The following is a 27,448-nucleotide window of genomic DNA, read 5'->3' as shown; positions in this document are numbered from 1 at the left end:
AACAAGAGAGCTGTGCTGGCACAGTTTTATTCTGTGGACACAGCTATGACGTAAAGAGAAGTGGTATCCAAATAGCTCTGTTCATGTCCCATTATGGGAATAATGTATTTTATATACGTTGCAGGTGGAGCAGCATTGCTTTAATGACTCTTCTATACATTCTGTAAAGTCAAAGCTCTGGAGCTGTAACTGCTCAGAGCCCTCAAATAACTCCCTGGTTTTTATGGAGATAACTGCAGCAGGGGTAGAAATGAGTGTGCACCAAGGTAAACCAGATGCTAACAGGAAAGTGGCTGATTGCAAGACAAAGCCCCTTCCCTTTGCAGTGAACCTCCCTTCCTTCCACCCTCCTCCTCCTAAAATAGACCTTCGGCATGAGGAGTGAAAACCAAATATTTCCCTTTTTAAAAAACACATTCAGTGTTTGTTCATGTCAGTGGGAAAATTACTTAAACCAGAAGCTGGTGTTGTGCATCTGCCTTGTTTGATCTACATCCTTATTCCTTGTAATGCTTCAGTATTGCTGGTGGATGATAAAAGATTATCAGCTGCAGTTCCAGGTCTCCAACTTCTCTGCATATGGCTCATTAGGCAGTTTGCTTTTCAGGCTCCCTCAATCTTGTTTAATTCTGGCTGCCACTTTTTTAATGCAGCAGTTGAGGAGACTCCTCTCTCTCTCCAGCTGGAATCAGGCCCAGCCCGTGAGGTGAAGAGGTGAAGGTGCCAGCCCTGTGGGTGAGGAGGGGCTGCCCTGGGAGCTCCGAGGGCAGGGGGGGTGAGCACGGTCTGTGTCAGAGGGCTGAGGTGTCAGTGTCCATCCTGCACGACTGCAGAGCAGCAATTCCTGCATGTCAGTGTGCAGGAGAGGGTGATGAGTGGTGCTGGCTGTGGTGACCTGGGGAGCAGCTGGGAGTTCATGTTCATCCCATCCTGCTGGCCGTGTGGGAGCCCTGCCCTGACATTCACCAGGGCACACAGCATGTCTGGGACCTGGGCTCAGGCAAACTGCTCCCTGCCGTCAGCCACAGCTCCCAGCATGAAAACTGCAGTTCCAGTGTCTGTGTATAGAGAGTGAGTGAGATCTCTCACACTTGGCCCAGCACCATAAGCATTTGTGACTGTTCTAGGGAAACAAGCACTCCTAGATTTTAAGATTTCTAGTGGACAATGTCATCAGCTTTGCCTGGAAGAAGATTCAGCAGATACTTTAGGGTTCTGGGAGGCATTAAATCCAGCAAAGCATCATCATTACATTAAACACCTGCCTTTTCTGTCATATTTGGGCAGTGCTGAAAGGCTTTCTGAGAGTCAGAGGAAAGGTCTATTCAGGGAGGCAGTAGTTTTGCTGGGTTTTTTTCCCTGCTGTCTATAAGTAGCTAGAGATGATATGCTACTATAGAGTTTTAGAGAGAAGTTCTATTAATACACCTTTGGTGTAGAAATATTTAATGTGAATATGTATCTGCAATGTTTATTTTCTTTCTTTTTTCCCTTGGGTGCGTCTCTGATTGAGGCAAAAGCTGTTGTACCCCATCAGGCAGCTGATTTCACTCAGCAATGCAGTTGACAGTAATCTGCTTTTTAATCTGTTCTCCTGGTGTGGTGTAGCAGCTCTGTCACACTGTTTCTCATCCGGACTCTTGTTGCACCAGTTGGAGCCTTGTAATTTCTGTCTTCAAGTGCTTGAGTTTTAGTCCTGCAGTTTTTAGTGAGGCCGGATCTGAACAAGGTTTGCATAAATCCCTTTGCTCCAGCGGGAAGAGGAAAGCTTTGATAAGGAACTTGGTTTTTTCTCTCTCCCGAGCAGGAGCACAATGTCTTTGACCTAAATATACCAATTACTGGCACAGCCAAGTGATACAGAAAACAATCCGGAAGGAATGCCAACCTCTGAGTGAACACTTGGCTGCAGAAGCTGCTGCTTAGTGGAACCTCAGACCCAGCAGAAATGTGAGGAGGAAAGCAGCGTTCATTCAGAATATTCCCTGCAAATAGTGAGGGGTGGAACGGCCGCAGGAAGCTGCTCCTTACCCCTTCTGCCCGTGGCTTTGGAGAGGTAAAAGCACTGCAAAACACAGCCCAGTTCTCCCCTTTCCCATCTGTGGCCTCATTTGCTCAGCTCAGTGTTTTGAAGAGCTTTTATGTCAAACTTAAAGGCTTCCTGGTAGCAGCTTCTGTGTGAGAAAGTCTTTGATGGCAAATGTAAGTATTTCAAAAAGCAGCAGTGAGCCAGCTCTCTAGAGCATGCTAGGTGACTTCATTAATTAGTTTCACCTTTTTTATTAATGGCTCAGGTTATCCATCTCCAGAGACTGTGGGATTCTGCAGGGAGCTGGTTTTCAGTTCAGTTCTGAGCCCTGTCCTCTGTTAATGAGTAGCACATTTGCTGCCATGTTGAGGGTTTCCAAATTTTACTGAAGAAATTGGTTCACACAAACTACTACAGATTTCTGGTTGGTTTTGTTCTCCATATTGCAGCTGTGGGAGTTGCAAACTGTCTGCCCATTATTTTTGTGATCAAATCACCCTTTTTAATACCGAACTGCTACTGGACATGGTCCCAGTGGAAATGGTCCCTGTTAGGGTTCTGCATCTCCCCTCCAACCCCAGAAGCTGCAGCTGGTAAATTCGTGTGTAGTCTTGGGCTTTTTGCAAGTAAAGAGGAGCCTTTTATCAGCTCAGGGGTTGGAGGCAGCCCCTGTTTCCTTTCCCAGGCGCTGTTGTTGCTGGCGCTGCAGCCACTGCACATGCAGCTTGTGTGGCTTTCTGCTAACACAGTTTGTTCAAGAGATTGATACAACTCAGACTACTGCAGGAAAGTCCCTCTGCTGCAGAAATGGGTAACAGATACTTGGCAATCCAACCCAAACACTTGGCTTGCTTCGTTCCAGTAGATGATTCGAGATTATTGATAGGAACAGCATCTGTCAAATATTTCATCTTGGAAGGCGTTGAACTTCAGTTCTGTGTGATGTCCATGCACAGATCTGGTCCCTTGGACTTCAAGGGCCTCTGTTCAGTTGGTGATGTGGTGCCAGTTCCGTGCAGGGGTGGGACACCCCAGGGCATCTCCAGGATCCTGTGGCAGGAGCTGGGCCCTGAGGAATCTGATTGCCCAGTGGATGCTTCTCTTATCTCTGTGTGCCTTGTGTTGCATTAGTGGAGAGGCTGTGGCTGCACAGTGGCACCCTCTGCAGTGCTTGACCAGGCTGGGTTATCCGTGCCTTGGGAAACACTTGTGGGAGGGTGGCTTTTGTACTGACTTGCTCAATACTTGTTGGCCCAAAGTGGAGCTCCTGTGTGGAACAGCGTGCAGGGCTCTGTGCCCAAACAAGGGACACTGGGCCCTGGTGGGAGCTGCGAAGAGCAGCATTTGCAGGGTTTAACAACTGCCTCAGTGCCTGCATGCACAGCCCCTGATCTGGCTGAAGCAGCTGCCTCCTCCCCAGCAAAGGTCACGTTGGGCTCAGGGGCACTTGGAGTGTGTCTGAACAACTGGATGGGATCTAGCCAAGGAAAAGGTAGGCAGGGAGCTAAGAAACAGCTCGTTAATTAGAGTCCTTTGCTTTGCAGTCCCTCCTTTGAGGCTGGGTCCAGAGCTGGCTGCATGATGGAGGTTTGACCACGTCAAGTGAAAAGCCTCTCTGATGGAGCATGGCTACATCTGTGTTGCTGTGGGCTTGGGGCATCTGTGTTAACTCATTTTCTGTTGCATAAATAAGAAGTCAAAATTTGGAAGTGGAGAAGGGGAGAGAAGTTCTGTAGTGTCTGAAGCATTCACAGTTACGAGCAAAGTGTTGAATTTTGTGGTGAAAACTGTCTGACTTGTCGTGCTCTGCTGATACTGATGGCTGTGACCACTGACAGTCCTGATAAAACACTTCCCAGGCATTGTCTGTACAGTCAGGTATGTTGGCATCAAAGCACACGTAGCAAGCAGTTATTAAATGGGAGTTCTTTGAGGGTTTGGGAGATGTATTTTTAGGGTGTAGTCTGTGTGAAATGTTCCTTGGTTAATAGAAATGTAGTGATTGTTGGGCACATGACTGAGGCTAATAATCATATCTTACAGTACAGGAACTGCCTGTGATGTTCCCAATGTTAAATCCAGGCAGACAGCTCCAGTCCCTGTACGTAAGAATGGAGATTGAATCTTGTTTATCATTACATCAGTCTGCAAAAGGAGATTTATAAGAGCAGAATTGTTTGCATGACATGGAGTGACTCCCATTGTATAGAACAGAACAGCACTCCAGAATTTCTCTCCTCTCCCTTGCCCTTTTGATGACAGATAGTTGGCAGTGGATCAAAGAACAAACAGGATTAATGTTTTGCATATTCTGTCCTACATGGCCTGAAAGGAGGGAGCAGAGATGGAATTTTTCATCTTTCACTTTAAACTGCATTTAATATCGTGGCCTAGTTTAGAGCTCCACGACTCATTCCTTCCATTTCCCCTGAGGCCTCTGTTTCTGGTCAAGGAAAGCAGGGCACGACTCCCTCTGGAGCTGCTCAGTGCTCTCAGCCTCCTGCTCCGTGCAGGCTGCTCTGGGGCTGGAGCAATCCAGCACAGGAGTCTCCAGCAGCGTTGATGGAAACTGCCAGCCCCTGAGTCTGTGCTGGTCCCAGCGCAGGAGCTGCTGCAGGGCACGGGAGCTGGCACTGGGCAGGGCACTGGGCTCTGCCACCACCTCTGCAAGGGCTGTGTAAAGGCTGGAGGGGTCAGTGGTGCAGGTCACACCTCCAGAGGCTGTTTGGTGTCCAAGGATGCTGTCCAGGCATGTTCCTTCCCAAAGATGTGCTCAGAAAGGAGTGTTCTGATGTGCCTTTTGGCTGGGGAGTTGTCGCGCTGGCAGCAGCACTCCTCGTTCTTTGGAAACACGCTGGGGAAGGGGCAAGAACACCTGAAGGTGCTGGTTCTGGGAGTCACTGGTGTCAGTGCTGGAGTCAGGTCACACTGGGGTGGTTTCCTCCCGGAGCTGCGCCCGAGCGGGCACATCCCTGTCCTGCCCTCCCCTCTAGCGGGACGAGGAGTCACTGCAGCCCCGTCGGGTTCCAGGCACAGGTTGGGGATGCTTTGTAGCTGCAGAATTTTATAGAGACCAGAGCACAGCGCAGAGAGCTTTAGGACAGGACTGGCAGCATGGGGGGATATGTAAAATACGGGAGCATTGCCTGCATCTTCTTTCCCACCCCCTGTCCATGTTCCCATGGATGCCTTGGCAGAGAACTCAGCTGATGGGGGAAGATGATTCAGAAACCTTAATGTGACCCTGTGTAAAGGCAGCTAGCTCAGAGCTCGAGGCACAGGGAGGGAGGAGGGTGCAGGCTGGTCAGACTTGCTGGTGAGAAGAGAAGGAGGTGCTGAGGGTTAGTTTTGTTCCAGACACCATCCCTGGGACTGTCAGTGCATCTCCTGCTCTAATTGCACTCATCTACAGCTCTGTTTTCATAGACAGCCAGCTATATTCTGAGTAAATGTGCTCCTCACACAAATCTGCTACATTTATGTCTGATATCAAAGAGATGTGAGATGTAAGAGCTTCAGCAGAGACAGATGGTGATTAATTGGGCCATGTCTGGCCTCCTCCACACTGAGCTCCTGAGGGCTGAATTTTGAGGGGAGCTAAGATAATGATCTGCATATTTCAGGATCTCCTGTCACTGTGGGACTTTTGGCTATGGCATACCAGGCTTGCCAATTGCTGTAACAAGGATTTTTCTTGGCATGTGGAAATGGCCATTCATTATAATACTAAAAATGTTTGCATAGTTTGGGTTCCTGAGCAGCGCAGTGGAGATTTCAAGTGCTCTTTCAGTTGTTTTGCTTTACTGTGGGTTTGAGAAACTTGTTCTCTAGGCAGATGGACACTTTTGATCTGTTTTGGCTTACTCAAAAACCCCATCATGTCTTTAGCTAACCTCTTCCCCTCCCTGACCTCTGCTTCTTGCCCCAAGTCAGCTTGTTGTCAGCCCACAGGGAACTCAGTTGGAGCTTGTGCTCTGGCAGGACTGGCTGCTCTTCCCATAACTGGGCTGAGAAATGAATATACACTCTCCTGGGAAATGCCAGTGATTAGGATTATAAATTTAGGGGAAGAGGAGCCAGGCAAGGAGGTATGAGAAGTATTTGGAACTGGAGCAGACTTTGCTTGCATGCCCTCGAAATGCAGGTACTTGCTGCTTCCATGCATGCAAGATAATTTAGCACTATTGAACTGCCTAGAAGTACTTGGTGTCTTCCTTTTGCAAGTTTAAAATGCTGCTGTTACCATCTGTCAGGCCAGAACAGGCCAAAAGGGGGAATGAGCAGCACGATGCACTGAATATCTGCTGTCCTGGGTGTTAGTTCAGCAGCACAGTTGAGGTGGCTGAGCCTTTGGCTGTGTGGGGAGCAGGGCTGGCCAGGACAGCTGTGCAGTGTCTGGAGCTGTGCACAGCAAACAGGCTGGCCCAGAGAGGGCCTGAGCCAGTGTGGGGATTGCAAAAGCTGGGATAATGGAAAATGAGTCCACGCCATGGGATTGTTCTGTAGCAAGGCCAGTCCTGGGTCTGTGTCCCAGAGAGTGTCCCGGAGTGTCCTGCCAGTGAACGCTGGTGCTTCATCTCGGGAACAAGGGCCTGGCTCCCTCTCTGACAGAGCTGCTGCTGCTCTGCTGGCTGCTCCTCCTCTGCACCCCCTGAACGGTGTGACAGCCCCTTTGCTGTTCTCTGTGCAGTTCACTGGTGTTTCCAGCTCGAAGGGCTCAGGAATGCTGCCTCCCTTATCGAGTGGCTGAGCTAATTCTAAGGTATGGTGAGGAGAAGGTATTCCTGCCAGCTCTTGCTTGCTGTACATGGTCTGCAGGTTTTAGCTTGAATTTGTGGTTGCAGGTGGCTCCAGGTGAACAACTTCACAGTGCAGTGGTGCTCTAGGTCTGTTCTTAGAGGACCAGTAGCAAGCAGCATTTTCTAGTTTTTCTTTTATCTCAGAGACCCACATCATTTAAATAAGAGTGAAACAGAATATCCAGCAGGAACATCTGCATTTAACTGTATTAAGAAGCAAACTGAATGGGATCTTTGCCTCCAGTAGGCACAAAAAATAAAGTTCAAAAGATTCATAGGACAAAACACCTGTTGATACCATTATCTTACAGAAATGGAGCTTTGCCACTCCTCCCATTTCTGAGCTTGACACTTCTGTGTGTGAGTTTCTGTAGGTTTTTTGAATGTGTCTGTTCCAGAATCTCTGCCTGTCCTGGTGCTTTCCTTCCCCTCCTGCCCTGGTGACGTGTCCCCTTTGGTGGGTCTGAAACACTGGCCAAGGGACCAGCAGTTCCTTGTTTCCTGTTCCCACTGCCTGCACTTGGAGTTGACGTTTCTCTTGTTCCACAAGAGTGGAACTGGTCCCTGAGATCCCTCTCACCCCTTCCCTTGGTGTCTGTGCCAGGGGACATAAAACAAAGCAGGGCACGTGTGGCAGAGCATCGTCCAAACCGCTCTCCCGAAGCAACCTGGAGGAACAAAGGGATAGTTTCTCTTCTTGGAAGAGCTGCTCAGCCTCCCCTGGGGTTGTTCACTGGGGAATGTTATCAGAGCCTGTTGCAGAGGACTCTGGGCCAGGGGCAGTGCTGGGGAGGAGAGCACTGTCACCATGTCGGTGTAAATCCAACTCCATCCTTGTGGCAAACACCCTCCCAGTGACACAGGTCCCTTCACCCCCTGCCTGCTGGTTTGTGGCTTGGAAAGCTGATCACTCCACTGGAGAGGAGACCTGTGGGAGGGAAGCCCAGAGCACCCAGGAGCAAAATTTTCTTTTTACTTCATCACCTTGTGCTGAGCTCTGTTTTTCTTGGGATGCCCCTGCCTTGACCAAACCCTTGGTGTGTATTAAAATGCTTTTGCTCTGCAGACCTGAACATACACAGTAAGTTCTCACTAATAAAACAGATCCTGGGCCCCATCTCCCATGCCTGGCAGTGCTTATGTAAATGTACTGTGAAGCAGAATTAATTGCTGAGATCTCTCTGCTGAGGTGTTGCTCTGGGCTGTACTAGGTAGGCCTGATAAAATTCCACAGCACATTAGAGATTATGCATATTAATTTTTCATCAAAAGCAGTGTAATATGTCAGATTTCTCCTTTCCAGTCTGTCTGTACTCACCCAGTCCCATCTATCAGGTTTATTACTTGCTGGTTTTGTGGAGTTTTACACTTGATTGCTGACACCAGACTGTGAATTAATAGGATCTCCATAAAGATAATAACAAATGCAGGGGGTTTGCCCAGAAGTGAACTGTGTGTTTGGCTCTTGCCCTGCCTTGTTTGGCAGGGTCACTACAAGGCTGTGCAAAAGCAGCAAAATCCTGCGGGGGCAAAAATTCTGTAGCGTTGAGTTTTTAAAAGGGTTTTGAGGGAATGTGAAGTGACAGCTGAGCAGAAAGTGAGTTCCTCTCTAGTGACAGCTGCATGCAGAGACAGGCAGAGTCTCCCTTGCCTTATACAAGCAAACCAGTGACATGCAAGTCTTTGCTTTCTGCCTATATTAACGCATATTAATGGTTCTCTCCTTTCCTTGTGCATGCAGGAGGCAGACAGTGGGGAAGAAGAATGCCGGTCCCAGCCCAGAAGGTAAGACTGTCACTGCAGGCTCCCAGGAGCCTCACCTTCCTGTGTGCAGCATTCCACGGGGGCCTCTGGGGGGTTTCTGGCATGGTCTGCAAACACACATCACTTTCTGCCTGTTGTGGATGTTGCACAACTGTCCTACATGGACCTCACTGAAGAACAGACTCGGCTGTGGCCAAACGATGCTCCCAGTACTGGGGTTGCTGGAGCAGAGAATGGGAAAAGTCAGAGTACACACTCAAGAAAATCTGGGCAACAGCTCACAAAGCTGGCACTGAATGTGTTCTCCAGACTGCTGTTTCCATCCAGCAAGGGGTGTTTGCCTGCAGGCATGTTCTGAGCAGGACTGATTCTCCCCTTCTCTGGGCATGGCAGACTGTGCTCCTGTCCTGGTTGGGCTGTTCCTCAGCTCCCTCCAGTGTCCTGTGGTCCATCATCACAATGTTCTGAGATGCATAACTACACTGATAAACCTCTTGTTCTCTGGTTAAAAAGTCCCTGTTACCATCAAGGGTGATCCTCTGCCCTACAGGCACCTGCTGCTACAACAGCCTGTTCAGTGGGTGGGAATTTGCTGCTGGTGCAGGTAGTCCAACATCTGCTGGATGTTGTTAGGAGAACTCTGAGAATTTGCAGGGATTTATTTTTAAATGGGATTGTTTTGCAGGGAGATGTTCATCTTTTGTAAATGCTCATTTCAGTTGCTTCAGGAAGAACCTTTTTTGATACATGTTATTTCCTAAAAAAAACATTGAAACAGCTGATTGAATGGTGAGAAATATTAATGGTGATTTCTATAATGTAGTTATAGTCTGAGGGATAAGATTTGTTGGAGTCTTGCAAGCTTTGTCTCCTCTAAGCCATCAAAAGAATTATTTCAGCTAAACTTAATAAAAGTGAAAATTGTATATATTAGGTGACTTCTCCAACAGCAGGAGCACTTTCTGGGCTTAAAATGTTGCAGTCAGATTTTATGAAAGGCTTAAGATTCCCTCCAGAGGGAGTAAAGGGGAAGTGAAGGTGAAATGGTTTTCCCTTTATGAGCTCTCTGGCTGTTACAGTTCTTTGCCCAATGTTGTTTGTGGGAGTAGGTAGCAACAGAAGCCATAATATCTAGTATTTAAAATACTTAAACAAGATTTGGGCTTTGGGCTTGGGGCCAACTTGGATTACTCTGCAAAAGAAGAAGCTGCCCTGGTTGCACATTCCCAGGATTTCGCTGTAGTTCTGTGCTTGTGTGGCTCTGGGAAGGTGACTGCTCTGTTTACTTCAGTCTTATACCCTTAAATGATGATTTAAGAATTGCTCTTTCCTCATTTTTCAGCTTTCCTGACTGAGAGCAAAGCTGGAAAGCACAATTCCCAAAGGCTCAAACTGAACTCGCCTAAACTCCGATTTTTCATTTCACTCTTGGCCTTCCAGCAGTCACAAGATCAACTCATGACTTGATCTCAGTATACATAATGTATTGGAATGGATGGGAGCTGTTTAATTGTTGTGGGCACTTAGCAACAATTGGAGGTTAGGTCTGAAACGAGCTTATTTTTTAATATATTTGAAATAACTTCCTGTGGTAGGAAATGACAACCTGCTGTTGATGTGTGACCCAAACTCCGTGCCTGCTGTTACTGGGGTCACAGAGCTGACTGAAACCAAACTGCTGCTTGGGGAAAACAAGGATGGGTGTTAGATGTGTTTGATTACAGTAGGATAAAAATAATAGAGTCAAACGGGGTGAGCAGTGAACCTGGAGCCCTGCTGTGGAGGAGCAGCAGATGCCCACAAACAGCTCTGGAGTGTGTGCAATCCCCAGGAACACAGCAAGCACAAGCTATTAAGAATCCAGACAGTAAAAAGGCAGTGGAGCGAGTTTGGCTCTCAGAGGTGCTGCAGTGTCACTGAGGGGAGCTGTGCAGCAGCCTGGCACTCCTCGCTGCCTGCCCGGGCAGGGCCCAGCTGCTGGAGCTCTCGGGGGTTCCCTGGGGGGCCTGGCTGCAGCTGCACCCACTGGGCAGTGTCTGGGGGGGAGTTTGGCTTTGTGTGAAGTTCTCCTGAGGAGGAGACAGAGCCCTTAGTCCCCCTCAGTGCCCACAGGGTGCCCACACGCTGCCTCAGGCTCGCCCTGCTGGCTGCCCACGGACTGCAGGAGTGCTGCTGTGCTGGCACTGAAGGTGTGTGGGGGTTAATGGAACAACTCTGCAGTGGGATGTTGGTGCATGGAGGTGTTCAGGCCTGCACAGGACTGGCTGAAGGCCCAAGCACAGGCCCACAGACATGTTTGGTGTCAGATGTTTGCAGTGGTCAGTCCTGATGAGCATCGAGCAGAGCCTTCATTTCCACTGCTGAGTCCCCACTGCCCTGCAGAGTCCAGGGAGTGCTGTTTCAAAAGAAATGTTCCACTAGTGGTTATCAGTTTCTAGAGAGCTTCTTGTGTTAGTTTGCTGCTGTTTGTCTTTTCTCCCTGATGAGGTATGGGGTGTATTTTGGGGTGAAGAGGAACACAGAAAAGCCTGGCAGGCAGCAGGACAGCAGGAGTGCCTGGTGCTTGTGGAACAGAGGCTCCAAAGAGCAGCAGTCTAAAATGTCCTGCAGAGAGGCAGAGAAATGAGTTCCAAACAGGAGCTTAAACTTGTAGGAGGTACATGGAGATCATCACACATAAACCAAATGGTCTGTCTGGTTGCTGACCTGCTCGAGCTAGTTAAGATCTGACACCACAGAGGCCCGTGATTGCACGGACTTGGGTCTTGCAGACAAGGGAGAACTGTGTGAAAATGTTGTTTAAACCTAAACCTGCTCTACAGAGCAGTCAAATGACCTGACAAGTCTGCACTCGCCAGTGCCATCCTGGGGTAGGAGTTCCTGCTTTGGGAATTAGCAGAATCTACTTCAAGCTTCTCTTCAAAAGATGGAAAGATCTACCAGAGTGCAGAAGGAGAGTTCCCTTGTGCTCTGTAATCATCCCTGGAAGATGCTTGAGATGGCATTTCCTGGCAAACTCTTTCGTATTGGTGCAAAGAGGGATTGTTTGCTTTCCTGCTGAGGAGGGTACTTGGGTACAGTTAATATGGACTTAATTTCTATAAAGATTTCTATCAGTTCATAAAAACTCCAGCAAATACCTGAAGCTGAACAAATAGGTGAAAACCAGCTTGGCTTCTGGAATATTTTTTATCCAATCCCAGGAGGGTCTCTGTGCCCAGCTAAGCTGTGACCAGTACTGCCGTTGATGGGTGAGGTCCCCAAAGCCCTGCCACGGACCCAAGTTCTTGCTCTGGAGTCCCTGGTTAAGCCAGTCCTTGTTATCTGTCTGACTCTGGGCTAACAGGACTAAGACAGAGCTCTGCATAAGCTGATGTCCTGAACAATCAATTTATTACATTTATTACCTTCCTAGCTCTCTCCTGGCATTTCTCCTGGGCTGTCTGGGGGCTGTAGAGCTGCCTGGGCTGCACACCCCTCCTGTCCCCCACGTGCTGCTGCCACGCTGAACACTCTCCTAATGGGCCATCTGTGTTAACAATCCCTTTGCATCATCCCACTGTTGTTAAAATTTACCTAAAATGCACACGGATTGAGCTGTGAGTTGTGTTTACCCCCACTGAGGTACTGCCATTCAGGTTTTGTGTGCTCTGTGCCAAGGTTTTAAGGATTCAGCATCTTTGTTTTGCTGACGAACGACATCTGGGGGCCGGGGCAGCCTCTGTTGGACCTGCTGGCAGGAGCTGCCACTTGCTTTTTGGGTTTATGTTTTAAATGGTGCCTCTATTTTCCACACCATCAGGATTTTACCATCTCTGTGTGCTGTGAAACCACTCTGGGTGCTGAAATGTGGCGTTTGAGGCTGCTCAGTAACTGCTGCATCTGAAGCTGGGTGAGCTGTTGTGCCTGGCGAGGCTGCAGGGACTGCAGAGCCATTCTTGGAACTTTTATGGCCTGGCACTGGCTCAGACTAAAGTCCATTTGCTCAGGTAAAACTGAGGAGCCTGTTGTTCTCTTCAGGTGCCAAAGGAAGCAATGAGGTCCTGCTTGAAATCTATGGCTTGTTACCTGAAAATGTTCTCGAAAAGTGCATGTCCTGTTCAAGGGGGGGCAAGAGTGTAGCATTAAAATACAATTTAAAAAGAAAACCACACCGTTTGCAGCCCGAGTATGCTTACCCTCTGGTTTGTTTTTTTTAGTCAAGATAGTTCCTTCCAGGAGTGAACTGGGAAGGAAAGCAAATCAGATTATTGCCATGATAACAGTGGGATGTGCCAAGATGCCTCAAGGTCTCAAGCTGTGAGTAAATACCTTTGTTTTAGGAGCGGAAGACCACAGTCTGATGCAGGAGCTTATAGTTTAAACAGTATAAAAATTGGTTTTTTCAGATAGTAAGTGGGATTGGTGCATGTGTTTCCTTGTACAGGGCAACAGCTCAATAAATTCTAAGCCAACCTGTTGGGTTTTTAAACTGAGCCCCATAGTAAGAACTGTGTTAGTCCCCATGAGAAAGAGGGGGGTGATTCTGTGACACCAAATTGTCTGCACTTCAGAAGGCTCATTTACACTCCACTCTGACACGTGTGGAACTGCAGCACCCCGTGACTGTTGTGAGGTCTGGAGATGTGTATCATCACCATTTGGTGCTCCTGGGGCAGGGTCCTGACCCTCCTGATGATCCTTCAAACCTCTCTGGTGTTACAAGAGGCACTTCCCAGCACCAGGAGCTGTGAGTTCTGGTGACTAAACCTTCTTGTGCTGCCCTTGCTTTGCTGCTGCCGCTGCCAAACGTTTACTCTGTTGGGACTTGAGCAGTGGCTGAGTCTTCTAATGGGTGTGCAAGACAGTTTGTTCACTCCAGCTCTTGAGGAAGAGGGGCCTGTGTGTGGTGGACAGGAAGGAGTGTGTTTATCCATGCCAGAGATTACTAAGCTCTTGTAGAATGAACCTTATCTGCAGAATGTACTTCCTGAATCCATCTTTCTGTCTTTCCTTTCCATGACAGCTCAGCCTCTCTGTGGCATTTACTACAGCTGCTTGGGGAGAGTGTAACACCCAGATAAAGGATGGTCCTGGTGATCTGCCTGCTCTGCTGACCACCAGGAAAAGCTCTGTGGGCCACACATCATGATTATTACAGAGGGTCTGTGGCCTTCATGTTGGAATACCAGGTTTTTTATCACCACACTGTGAGCAAAGCTATAGAATTGGCAGTAAAATGTGGGTTTATTAGATTAGTAACAGGTATCTGCAGGGCTGGTTCACAGCAAGGTCTGTGTCTGTGGTTGCAACATGTTCAGTCCAGCCTGATCACATACCTGTGGATCACAATAAAGTGGAGATGGCTTCAGGTGTGATCTGGGGCTGCAGGATCAAGCAGACTCATAAAGCTGCATTACCAAATCACCAGGTTAATACAGGGAACTTGCTCCAAATATGAATGCTTATGAAAAGTTTGATTTTAATTTCTCATTCTAAGCGTGTGAACAGATGAGAATGAGGAGCAAGGCAAAGACAAATTGGGAAGTAAAAGAAATGAAGATGGGCCTGATCCTTCAGTGCTCCCAAAAGGGTCTGGCTGGCAGTGAGCAGGCCCAGGACAGCTGCTCCCCTGCACTTGTGCTCCTCCTTCCAAGGTTAGCAAAGGAGGGGCTGACCAGCAGGTGCCATAAGGATTCCACACGTGCTTGTGTCTCCTGCTGAGCATGAACCAGGTGCTTGTGTCTCCTGCTGAGCATGAACCAGGTGCTCTACGCTACTTAATCTACGTTAAGATACCCGTTTCAAATAGAAACTCCAGAATTCCCTTTCCTGACAGGGCACTTTCACAAGACTTCAAAGTTAAACAGGAATCTTGAGAGTTTTCACTGCTCCGTGGATTTCAGGCACTTAAATGCATTTTGATAATCTGAGCCAGGGTTTCTGGACTCATTACTGTTCTGCTCTTTGGTATCTTTGCATCAAAACCATTCTTTTATCAAATTAGGGGGTTGTTCTTTTCCACAGGTCACTGAAATAACACCCATTTTATGATTTCAGACGTGATTCAGGCATGTTTTTTTCATGCCACATTTAACAGCAGTGCTGTAGCTCTTTGCAGGGGTCTGGATTAACTTTTTGGTAGCATTGCAGGTGCTTGCAGGGATTTTGCATTATAGTTTTTTCATCCCAAGGGTGATCTCTTCAAAGCTCCCCTTGAGCTGCTGGAATGCACGTGGAGGGCAGGAGAAGGTGGCTGTGGCACAAGATGTTTCAGCAAAGATGTGTTGCCCCCGTCCAACACTGGGGTTGCTTGTTGGGACCAGACATTGCTGTTTGTGTCCCTTCTCCTGCCCCTGGTGGCACCGCCGGGTCCCCTCAGTCATCTTTGCTTCAGGCTCTGTAAAAAGGGTGTAATTGAGCATTGACCTCTTCGTGTCAGACCCTCTAAGATTTATTGATAAGTAAACTATACAATGATTGGATGTGGGCTTGGTGAGGGAAGGGTTTAATGAAGTGATAATATTGCAGAATAGGTGTTGAATTCTCAGCTAAGCAGCCCAATCATCGATCATGATGGGCAGCTGCCCAAACGGGCTCTAACAGCAGGGGTTTGTTCTTTCAGTGATGCTTATCACCCTACCCCTGTACTTGCCTGATTTCTTTGCTGAACAACTGGAAACAGAAATACTCTTTGACAGCTTAAATAACCAAATTTAGAATGTGGCTTCCTGTTCTGACTGGTTCTTCAGGATTCGAGTAGAGTTTTGCGTGCTTTCCCTGTTCCTGCCTCCCCCTGCTTTTTTTTTCATTTGTTTTAACTAGATATGGGCTCCTTTATAATGACTTGGGTGAGTTTCCGTGGCTGTGCAGTACAAGTGGTGGATGTGAGCCCTGCCTCGGTGGGTGGTATGGCCCTTAATCACTGGGAGAGCTTTGTCTCTGCTGTGCTCTGTCTCCTCCTGGCCTGCATGTATTGGCTTGTTTATGATCGCTGCTACTGAAACGGCTTCATGTTTTCCTGATAAATTGACTACACAATGCAGGAGGCTTTGTCTCTCATGGTGAAAACATCCAGACTTTTGACAGACTCTGCCTCCAGTGCGGGGAGGCAGCAGGAGATGAGTGCAGGAGGTGCTGCCCTCAGCCCATCGGGTTCTACCCACGTGCAGGTTTGCTGCACCAATTTAAGGCTCTCTCCACGTAAATCATCATCTGTGGACTCTTTATTGCTGAACAAGCCCCGGGTCCTCGCGGCAGAAGGATGAATTAACCTCCCACCAAAAAAGCAGCCGCATCGCGTCCTTTGACCCTCAGCCAGCTCAGTGGCACCATAGTTTTCATGCCTAATAAGACAATCGTGCTCCAGATTTAATCATTTTCACACGTGAGCAGACACTCGGCAAGCCCCTGTGGGATAGGAGTGGGTGGAACATGGTGACACCCACACCTTTGTGTGGTCTGACAAGAAGCAGCAATTCCGCCTTAAGCTGTTGATCTTGGATGGAAACAGAAGCTTGATTGATGCCCTCTCTGCATGCAGACCATGTGCCCTGACAGGGCTGGGTGTCCGTCTGGGAGCAGGGCTCCTGCAGGCTCAAATCTGGGCGTGCCAGTGCCAGTCCTGACCCGAGCCCTTCCTGGTGACCCGTGTACCAGGGCCTGGGCTGTGCTTGCAGAATCCCTTAGTAAGCTGCCAGTCCTGGGCAGGACACAGAGTCACTCTGTTACATCACTGCAAGATCAAAATGTGCTCAAATGCACGTGAAAAGCAGAGTAGCTGAAGTGACTGGTGCAAGTGCTGTGACTGTGTAGCCTTGGGATGCAGACACTGGGGAAGATGATGATTGCATGAATAAATATATTGTCAGGGAAGATGATGATTGCATGAATAAACAATATATTGTCAGCCTTGTTGCCTGCCAGACAAGTCAATATGAGAGGTTTGTGCATGTTCTTCCACTCCCTTAACTCTGTTCAGAGGCAGCTCTGCTGGCTGTCCCTCTGCTCCCTCTCCTGCAGTGTCTGCTCACACTTCAGCGTGGTTTTTTCCATCCTGCTTCCTTAACTTCCATAACTGTTCTCACTGCTGGAGTAGCTGCCTTAGTTAATGTTGCAGAGGTTTCGGGCTGGGTGTTTTTACAGCGTGCCTCACGTGCTGTGTGTAGCTGTAGTTTATTGGGGTGTGTAGTGTTGGAAGGTTAAATGGAATCCTGCAGCCCCAACGGGGGTGAGTCCTGTGCTGTGTTTGCCACTCGCTCCTCGAGGCCCTGCTGCTCCCGTGACCTCCTGGGGAGTCTGAAATGCCGACAGATGTCGGGCAGGCAGTGCCCTTTTCCCCGCAGCGAAGTGTAATTCCGTGCACTGTGCCGGGCAGCACCCAGACCCCAGACAGGCGTATTTACAGCTTGTCATGCCGTGATTAATGGCTCTGCTCACATGCCCTGTTGCAGCAGGCGCTGATTTAGCTGCTACCTGTCATCACTGCAATTTCGTGCACTTTAAATTCTTCATGTGTTTGTCCCAGCACCTCCTTCCAGCAAGGAGCAGTTTCTTGCCTGTCTTGTGACCTGCTGCTTCAGCTCCATCTGGTGCATCCCCTCGAAGCCCCTTCTTTCTGCCTGCTCCTTGCTCCTCCTGCATGCTGAGAGATCAAACTTTTGGGTCAATATTTTTGCTCATGTCTAAATGTAAGATGAAGCTTTGACAAAAAAATAGCGTTGCTCCCTAAGTCTGATTTTAAAAAGCAAAATATGAAAATAACACAGGCTTTGAGGGGCTTGAGCCTGTCCTGGGAATGGCAGGGAAGCTGGAGAAGTGTCTTTGAGGGTAAGTCCTGTGAGGAGTGGCTGAGGGAGCTGGGGGTGTTTAATCTGGAAAAAAAAGGACTCAGGGGAGACCTTCTTGTTCACTACAACTACCTGAAAGGAGGCTGGAGCAAGGTAGGAATTGTCCTCTTATCCCGGACAACCAGTGACAGGACAAGAGGAAATGGTTTCAAGCTGTGCCAGGGGATGTTCAGGTTGGACATCAGGAAGAATTTCTTCACAGAAAGGGTTGTCAGGCATTGGAAGGGGCTGCCCAGGGATGTGGTGGAATCACTATCCTGGAGGCATTCAAGAAACAACTGGACATGCACTTAGTGCCATGGTCTAATTGACAGGGTGGGGATCAGTCAAAGGTTGTTTTCCAGCCTTAATGGTTTTGTGATTCTACACAAATGGGCAGTGGGAACTGAAGTGTTAATCTCACTGACACCTGAAGGCAGTGCCAGTCTCGGGCTGGTGTTTCAATCTTTATGACAACAAACCCAGGTTCAAATACCTTTTATTAGTGCAGATTTCTGTATATGAACTTCTTTGATGATTTCCTGCTCCTGTTTTCTAAAGGCTCAGAAAGAAAAAAGGTGTGATATTTCTATCACCACTTGGTCTCCTGGCATATGTGGATGCAGTGCATGATTGTATTAGTGCAGGACTAATTCATTGACAAATCTATTATCCATATGTTATGAGTAGCTGCTTGTAGTTAATCACTGCACTTGTTTTCAGCAGTTTTTAAAGGCTTGCCTTGTAATGTGTGTAAGAAATCTGACGTGTCTGGACAGTATCTAAGTACATTTAGTCTTCTACAATGCTTTAATAAAGCCCTTAAGTTATTAATTAGAATAGAACAGAAGTTCTGGGCTTGTTTTTCAGTCTGTGAATGTGTGGCATGTGTTACTAATGAATATAAGGTTCTTGCCAGTCTCCTGACCTCTGCAAGGCTTGTGTTTCCCTCCATCTCTCTGATGTCCCGATTTTCCATTGCTTCTTGCAACTGACTTCATTTCTGCCTAACAAAAGGATTTTTTTGGCACTGCAGCAAGCTGGCACTGCATTTTCTTTCCAGCTGTGAGGCACCACTACCAGAGCTGCACTCTTGGCTGTGTCAGATGACATTGTGTAAATTAATGCAACCAAACCATATTCCAGCAGAACTTGCAGAATCACAGATTCCACTGCTTTGCCCTTTCCCTGCAAGCCCCTGAAGTGTGGAGATGGTCGAGACCTTTCAGACAAGTGTCTTCTTGCTCCTGTCAGGTCTCAGACCCAAAGCCATCCCACTGTGTTGCTTTTTTCAGCCCCTCTCTGATTCTCTGATAGTTTTAGTTAATAGCTGGAAATAAAGCTGCTGAAGCTTTTGGCTCCAGCTCTGCTGCCTGATCACAGGGCCAGCTCTGCACTGATGCCTTGGTATTTTTTTGCTCTTGAGTAGATACCATTAACAAGTCCATGTGTTTAAATTCCCATCTTCCCCTGCCAACTCACTTGTGCCTCGTTCCTGGGCATGTGTCACCCACAGCAGATGACAAGGCTGGTGTATCGTGTTCCTCCGTGCTGGGATGTCCTGCATTCCTATGGGAAGCAGAAAACTGAGCTTGCCTCCCAGGCTCCTCGGCTGTTCTCCTGCTCTGCGGGTGCAGGGGCTGGAGAATGTCCACGTGGGGTGGGCAGGGTGGGAGCGAGGGCGCTGCCCCTGCTCCTCCCACTGTATTGAGTTCCCTGGCGCTGTAATACCTGAATTCCCAGCAGCCAGAAGACAAGATTTTTATTCTAAATAAGTTCCTTTCTTCCTTTTTTCTTGAGGGGCGATGGAGCTAAAGATTAAACAGCACTGAAAGGCAGCTCCTTCTCTTCTCCTTTGGCAGAAACCGAGTTGTCTCGTCTCTGCGAACGAAAGTTACTGCCAAGAACTCTTCCCCCTGTCTCCTGCAGGAGAGAAATTAAGGTCGTTTCCTGAGCACCCGAGTTGTCGCTGCCTGCCTTTTGCAAAACATCTTTTGATGTGCTGCTACAAACCTGGTTTTCAGAGCGTGCAGCCTCCCTGGCCTAGATCTGTGGGGAGAACGAGGGGGAAAGGGAAGGGGAAACAAACAACTGGCACACCCAAAGCCCGGCCGGGGAGCGGAGGTGACCGCCCGCCTGTCCCTGTCGCGCGTGTCCCCGTCCTGCGTGTGCCCAGTCCCTGTCCCCGCTCTCGGTCCTGCACGCCTCTGTCACCGCAGCCCCGCGTGTCCCCAGTCCCTGTCCCTAGTCCGTGTTCGTGTCCGTGTCCGTGTTCCCACTCCGTGTGTGTGTCCCCGCTCCGCGTGTGTGTCCCCGCTCCGTGTCCCCGCTCCGTGTGTGTGTCCCCACTCCGTGTGTTTGTCCCCACTCCGTGTGTGTGTCCCCGCTCCGCGTCCCCGCTCCCTGTGTGTGTCCCCGCTCCGCGTCCCCGCTCCCTGTGTGTGTCCCCGCTCCGTGTCCCCGCTCCGTGTCCCCGCTCCGTGTCCCCGCTCCGTGTGTGTGTCCCCCCTCCGTGTCCCCGCTCCGTGTGTGTGTCCCCGCTCCGTGTGTGTGTCCCCGCTCCGTGTCCCCGCTCCGTGTCCCCGCTCCGTGTCCCTGCTCCCTGTGTGTGTCCCCGCTCCGTGTCCCCGCTCCGTGTCCCCGCTCCGTGTCCCCGCTCCGTGTCCCCGCTCCGTGTCCCCGCTCCGTGTCCCCGCTCCGTGTCCCCGGCGCGGCGCCGCCACGTGCGGGCGGTGGGCGTGTCCGTGGGCGTGTCCGTGGGCGTGTCCCGGCCGGCGGGGCCGCGCGTGCGCGGGTTGGGCGCGGGCAGACGGAGCGGAGCGGGGCGGGCGGCGGTGCCGATGCCGCGGGGCCGGAGCTGCGGGCGCGGCGGGGAGCGATGATCCCCTACTTTTCGGACAACGCCGTCATCTCCCAGGGCGCCATCGCCCAGCTGTGAGTACCGGCACGCGCCGCCGAGCCGAGTCCCTCCCGGCGGTTCTCCCTGCCCGGGCATGCTCTCGCCTCGGTCCTGGCGCCGCTCGCCCCGGCCCCGCTTCTCCCGGCCCCGCTTCTCCCGGCCCCGCTTCTCCCGGCCCCGCTCGCCCCGGCCCCGCTTCTCCCGGCCCCGCTCGCCCCGGCCCCGCTCGCCCCGGCCCCGCTTCTCCCGGCCCCGCTCGCCCCGGCCCCGCTCCTCCCGGTCGCGGCTCCGCTCGTCCCGGCCACGCTCGCCCCGGCCCCGTTTCTCCCGGTCACGCTCTTCCCGGTTCCGTCCCGCTCGCCCCAATCCCGCTCGTCCCGGCCCCGCTCGCCCCCATCCCGCTGTCTGTAGCTCGCTCAGCCGCCGGTTGCCTCCGGGCAAACTTTGCGCTGCCCGCGGACCGGCCCCGCACCCGCTGCTCCCTCCCCGCTCCCTCCGCTGGTTTTCTTTCATTCCCAGTGCTCGGGTCCCATCCGAGCGCCCCGGGGAGTGTTCCCGGGGCTGCGCTTCCCCCGCCGGACCCCCGGCCGGGCTGGACGCTCGGAGCGGGGTGTCAGCATCCCCCGCCCGGGTACCTTGGCCCTCTTTGGGGTCAAAGCACAGATCAGCCCCTTTATTTAATCTCTTGGCGGATCGCAGGGCGGCAGAGGGGCTGCCGGGCTCGGGGGGTACAGGTCGGGGCCAGCAGCAGGTCCGGACCGTGCCCGCAGCACCTGCGGGTCACAAGGCACAGGCAGGAGTAGTGCCAGGTTTGAGGTGCTGCCAGTCCTGGGCAGCTCTGAAGTGCAGGGGCTCTCTGTGCCCCACACTAAGCCGCTTGGAAAATCAGTCTCTCCAGCTGCACACCCCCCTTTGAAATGCAGATAGGAATAATCATTTCATTTATAGACAATTAACAGCGACTGGCTGAGTGGAGGGGTTTGGCTGTGTGAGGATTAAGGAGGGAAATGGCAGCTATGGGGTGGTAGATAAGACGTTCAGGGAGAGAGTTGCTGTGGGTTAGCCATGCTTGATATTTCTTTAAGGAAGCCAACAGACTATTTTATCTCTTGGAAACATCATGAAAGGCTTCAAGATAGTAGGATAAATGCAGGGTCACACCTGGAACTGAGTTCTTGTCTCAAGAAGTTCCTGCTAGAACTGCAGCTGCCTTGCACTTAAGAGGTTTTTAGTAGATATTTCTGCTTATGCTTGATATGGAAATGAGTCCCCAGACTCTGTGGCCTCCTTTGTGAGCATTAGTAATCACTGCTGTAGTTGTTAATCAGTTTAGTTAAGTCTCTCTGAGCCTTTCGTACTCAACCCCAAATGTTTGTAGTTAGTAATGTTTTCCGCTCCCGGTGTTGTCTGTAAACATCGCAGCTTTCCCTGCGGCTGCTGATAGCGGTGGTTAACAGGGATGTACCTGGGCTGCTCTGTGGAAGCAGGAATGCAAAGTGGATATACCTGGGCTTTGGGAAGCAGCAGTAATTCTGGAATCGGGGAGGAAAACCCGTGTGCTGTGGGCTGAAACATTTCCTCAGAGCTCCGGGTGATTTGCCGAGCTAGAGGAGGTAGCTGGGTAACGATTTGAGTGCTTTTAAGGTGTTTGTTTTACACACCAGTCAAACACTTAACCCGCAGACTGTAGTGAAAGGGATCAAAAGCCGGGGGAAACAGTGCTTGTCTCTGCTCCCTCTGCACGGATCCCGGTGGTGGAGAGTCTCCTGGTAGTTTAAATGGCTGCTGGGCTGGCAGGACCACCCTTTCCTTTTCTGGATAGAGAGATAACAGGGTTATCAGAGGAGCTTACACTGTCCTTTGCCTCCTGCAAGGGAAGATTAATAAGCCTGAGAATGACAGAGCTTTTGGCCCACGTGTAAGTGTTCTCACAAGGCTGAGTTTTGGATTAATATTTTGCTGGTGTTCTCAATCAGGATGGTGCTGCAGCTTTCAGTCTGGCATAATAAAGGCCAAATTTTAAAGTTTATGCTCCTAATTACAAGTTCACAAAGGCTGATTAATATTGGATGTCCTTATTTCATCGTGGGCAAGACCTAAAAATCCAGATTTAGTTGTTTGCTATGCTAAAAATGTGTTCTCTGTGGAATGGGAAGGGCAGTGGTGACCCAACACTATCAGAAACTTCTGTTTCAGTGTATTCTTTAGTAGATGTATTTGGCTGATCAGCTCTGACTTTCAAAGATCAGCAGAAATTACTCTTGTGTTGACGCTTTTAGTCAGTAATGTGGTCAGCTGGTCTGGGTCTAATTCATTTCAGGTTCACAAGGATTCAAATAATGTCGGGGAGACTTGTGTTTACCAAAATGCCAAGGATTTATAGTTGTAACTCATTCCAGAAAGTCTTGATATGCTCACTGAACCTAGGGAGAATTCTGCTGATTTACTGGTTTATTTCTGTGCAGGATTCAAAATTTATTTTGGTTACTGAAACTCTAAGGCAGCTGATGGAAAAGATAGAAAAAAAGAAGCAAATCTTCAGATAATCTGCAAATATCAAAGAATTTTTAACCAGAAACCTGGGGAAATTGCCATGGATCAGTTCTTCCTGCCTGCAGTTGCTTCCTCTGCCTCTGGCCAAGTTTTAGTTATTTAATTCATAGCTGGTGTCCCTGAAGTGTTTTTTCCATGTCCCTCTGATAATGCCAGATTCCTCTGTCACCCACTTTTCCTGTTTTATCTCCGTGGCCAGCCGGGTGCCCAGCGATGGGGGCACTCGCCTGGGCTTTGGCAGGACCCGGCTCCTGCTCTGCTGTGCCACGTCCTCCCCATGGCCGAGTCCCACCAGGCTGTGTCCAGCCAGGGAGCAGGGCCTGAAGGTGCAGGAGGGTGTGTGGAACCTCCCCCACATCCCCCTGGCGTTTTGGGGTGTTTCTCTTGTGTTCCAGCACTCCTGCCAGGCAGGCTGAGCCCTCCCCGGGCTGCAGAGCCCTCGGTGCAGCACTGGGGGCTCTGCTCCCTCAGCCTCCAGCACTCGGCAGCCAGATGGATCAGAACACTTGAATATGCTTTCCATGGTTCTCGTGCCTGCAATGCCACTCTGTTTTCTATTATAAGATGCTAACTGATAGTTTTTATAAGTATTTTAAACTTTGGTGAAGAAAAGAAGGGGGAGAGAGTAGGCAGTGTCTTCACAATGTTGTGGGTTTATCATGGAGCTCTCAGGGGGAAAAAACTAATCCCACAAATAAAATAGAATTATTTTTAGCAAGAGGTAGCCACAAAATGCCCTTGCAGACTTGGCTTAGCAGCCTGTTGCTCTTTCCCATAATCACTTTTCTTTTAAGTGACAGCCCTTCTCTGTGGTGTGAGGAAAGGACTCTTTACAGTGTAAGAGGAAGTTCCAGGCTGTGCAGGGAGTTACGGACTGTACAGGCAGTTACAGCACTGGGTAACTGGCTCCTTGTGTTGCCTCCTCTGTGCTGGCACCTGCCTGTGTGCCCAGCCTGCCTGGCTCCTGCCCTCCCCCACCCCTTCCATTCACCTCTGTCATGCAGCCATGGCCTTTCTGTTAGGAAATTTCATGACCACCTAATCTTGAATTATGCCGAGTGCCGAGTCAGGAACTGGGATAGGTGTGTGGCTGCTGCTGCCATTGTTTGCAGAGCTGCTTATTTATTTATTTCTCATATGGGGAACCTTCCTACGTTTTTATCTCTTTGCAGTGTTACTGCTGCCAAAAACCTTGACCCCTCAGCAATTAGCCTGCAATCCTCCAGGCAGTGTGTTATTGGAAATCTTTAATTGCTTCTGTGCCATTGTAAAGTGCTGTAGCTTTGTGAGTATTTTACCATTGTGCTGAGAGTCGGTGAGTTTTTAGAGCTGCCGAGGACGTGCTTGGAAACTGCTGCTCAAAAGATTGGAAGATCAGCAGTGATTCCAGTGATGGCTCTCAGTTCTTGGTGAAGTTGCCTTAAGAGCTGAGGGTCCCTCTGGTTGGAGGTGCTTGAAATACAGAAAGCAGGTGATGAGCTCTTCGTCTCTTGCAGAGGGTGGTGGGATCAGGAGGGACTGCAGCAGTTGTGTTCTCTGTTTGAGCATTGTGTGCTCAGGGTTTGTTGACTGCAGAGGACAGACAGCCTCAGTTCCATCAGGGGCGTGATGGGAACGAGCAGGCAGGGGAACCTGACCCCTGTGCCCTTCCTGCCCACCCCTCCAGCAGCTGAGCTCCCCCGGCACAGTGCACGGGCTTCCTGTTGACAGAGCAGAGCCGGGGATTTCTCATCCTCTTTATGTCTCTGCTGCTTGCTGGAACACAAATGCAGTGCTTGAGAGGCCTCTTACTACCCACCAATTACTAAAAACCATTCAAATAGGTTGTGGTATTTGGGTAAAAGTAGTATGGTGTGTGCAGAGTTGATCATTAACTGAGCCAGAGCTGTATTGTTCATAACTCCTTTTCCTTTCATTCCCCTGGAAGCTGTGGGTATTTGTCTCACCGATCCTTCCTGGTAGGGTTTGGAAGAGAGACAGAGATGGTTATCAGATGTAAAATCAAAACCAGCGTTTCAAGGACAACCCTCACCACCACCACCCGTTTTTAAGCAGTGTTTTAGTTGGGAAGTCCCTGCTGCTGGGCTGCCAAATTAGTGTTTTGAGAGGCTGTGAATGTAGAGTTGCCTCTGAGGTTCTGTGTTGTCTGGAAACATCTGCAGATGTTCCTGTCTCTGGAAATGCTTGGGATTTTTCTAAAGACCTCAAAGGAGAAGGACCCCAGTGAGAGTATGAGCAGAAAAAGACCCTTTGGGGCCAGTGAGTGGGCTGGCTGGGGTTTTTTTCCTGCAGGACTGTACTTCCTTGTACCTTTATCTCTTGGGTAGGAACTGGAGGCTGCAATAGTTGTTCTGTACCCACCTGCTGCTGGATTATGTGGGATTAACCAAGAGTTTTGTGACAGACAGAAGCTTTTGGTTCAAGAGCACCAGCCCATGCAGGAGGGAGGCTGAGGAGAAGGAAAACCTGTAGAGGTAAATGATAAAATGTAGACAAGCCCCAGAGTTGGTGAAGGCTGGAGGTCACACAGGAGTCCAGCCCTGGTGATCTCTTGGGATTTCCTGGCATTGGCAGCTTTATAAATTTGGGCTTTTCTAGGTATATTGAGGCCACAGGCTCCTCATCATTCCACATTCCTCTTTATCCAGTACTTGTCTGCCCCTCACCAACATCATATTCAGCCCTTGGGGCTCTCTGGGTTTACTTGCAGTAAGCCATTTAAGCAGTGTGCTGTTGCTCAAAACACCTTTGTTACAAGTAGGTTAAACCCAGGCTGCTGAACCAGAAATGATTTAGTCCTTTCTTCTAAACAAATGATCTTTGTCACTTATTAGTGAAGTCCTTCGTTTGTTCACACACTTCTCACAAAGGCTCAGCGAGCTCCGTGTCCCAGCGGCTCCTGCCCGGCCTCTCCTGGGGCTGGGTGTGGGTCACACTGTCAGACTTCAACTGGCCACTGAGGAGTGCAGGTTGGCTGCCCTGCCTGTGCCAGGGTGGCTCTGGTGTGGCCACTGAGGAGTGCAGGTTGGCTGCCCTGCCTGTGCCAGGGTGGCTCTGGTGTGGCCACTGAGGAGTGCAGGTTGGCTGCCCTGCCTGTGCCAAGGTGGCTCTGGTGTGGCCACTGAGGAGTGCAGGTTGGCTGCCCTGCCTGTGCCAGGGTGGCTCTGGTGTGGCCACTGAGGAGTGCAGGTTGGCTGCCCTGCCTGTGCCAGGGTGGCTCTGGATGAGGCACTGAGTCAGTTCGTCCCTGGGTCCAGAACTGCCTCCAGGTGCCCAGGGGGGGCTGGCACTTCACTGTACAGTGGTGTTGGTGTGCAATGAGCTGTGCTGGATTTCCTCTCTCCTGTGACTTGTTTGCCAGTGTGGAGAGGGCAGAGCTGCCCACCTGAGCCTCCTGCCGCCCTGCCCTCTGTCCCTGCAGCATCCCAAGGGCTGGTATCTGTGCCTTGGCTGCCCCACCTGTGGCTGACAGACAGACAGACAGGCATGGGAGGCCCCGAGACTCCAAGTGGCAGCTGGGACTGGAGTAGGGTAATTTTTATTAGCAAATGATGAATTTACCTTTGTCCAGTCATAACTGAAGGCAGGAACCTCATTTGCACAAAGGTGTATGTGGGAGAAGCTGTCACTGCTCTTAGCCTTGCCCTCCTGAGCCTCCTGCTTGCTTTACACACCTCAGTCCTGAATTAAAATGAGCCCAGAGTTGCTGGGGGAGAGTTTCATTGGGGTTGGTTTGTTTGTTCAGTTTGTTTGGGTTTTTTTGGGGCTCATTGCATGGTGTGTGTGAAGAGTTTGTCATTGACTTTGTTGTTGTTATTGTTAGGGTTGGTTTGTTGGTTTTGGTTCTGTTTGCTTTCCTTTATTTGCTTTGTGAAAGAGACAGAGAAATCAAAAAACAAAGGCAGAGTGGAGCAGCTGCTCCTCTGTGTGCAAAGCCGGGTAGTGTAAATAAAAACAAACAGTTTGTCAGCACCGTTCCTGGCCCTGCTGTTGGTTTGCCACAGGGAGACAGTTGCAAGAAAGCAAAGGAGGAATATCCAAGTACCTGGATAGCAGGTGGGGTGACACCAGGAGGACACCAGGGAGAGGAGAAGGACATCCCTCAGGTTCCCAGCACAGTCACCACAGCAAAACCTTCACCCCACTGGGATCTTCCTCACCTTTTTGTCCTTAGTTCCTTCAAGTACACCATGATATGTTCCATGAGAGGCTCTCTGGCTTGAAATTCAGCAAATATCTATTCTGGAGCCTCTTTAGAAGCTGTTGAAGAGCCTTTCCCCAAAAGTACACTGTGTTCTTGCTGGAGCCTCTCTGGGTCTGGGCTACACAGCTGCATTTAGGATTCTATTGGTTTTTCTGCTTTAATGTGTGGCTTTTAAAGGGGTTTCTCTGCTGTTAGGAAATATGAAGACCTGAGTTAACCACAGAAAATTGGCTGCCAAACTGCTCAAAGTGCTAATTCTGCTGAAATTTAGCACCTGAGTTTTGCAGGGATAAACACATCTGGAATCTCTGCCCTTTGGAATTCAAACTCCTGTAAAATAAAACTTTAAATAATGTGTTTCCAGTCTAAGTCTTAGTCAGCAAAACTTCACAG

General features: G+C 49.9%; 1 protein-coding gene across 2 annotated transcripts in view; it reads left to right on the top strand.

Annotated features, from left to right (window-relative positions):
- SSH2 (slingshot protein phosphatase 2) overlaps positions 1-27,448 on the top strand; it is a 93,158-nt gene that overhangs the window by 21,859 nt on the left and 43,851 nt on the right. The window contains exon 2 of one of the 2 annotated variants that reach the window (XM_071575276.1): positions 8,570-8,613. In XM_071575276.1, coding sequence (XP_071431377.1) covers positions 8,570-8,613 — 44 coding nt within the window. Of the gene's footprint in view, positions 1-8,569; positions 8,614-20,232; positions 20,334-27,448 lie in introns of those variants that run through there. The other variant, XM_071575277.1, reaches the window with a different exon arrangement.

Source organism: Pithys albifrons, chromosome 21 (genome assembly GCF_047495875.1).
Source record: "Pithys albifrons albifrons isolate INPA30051 chromosome 21, PitAlb_v1, whole genome shotgun sequence".
In the NCBI taxonomy this organism is placed as follows: Eukaryota; Metazoa; Chordata; class Aves; order Passeriformes; family Thamnophilidae; genus Pithys; species Pithys albifrons.
This window is presented reverse-complemented; position numbering and strand designations above follow the sequence as displayed.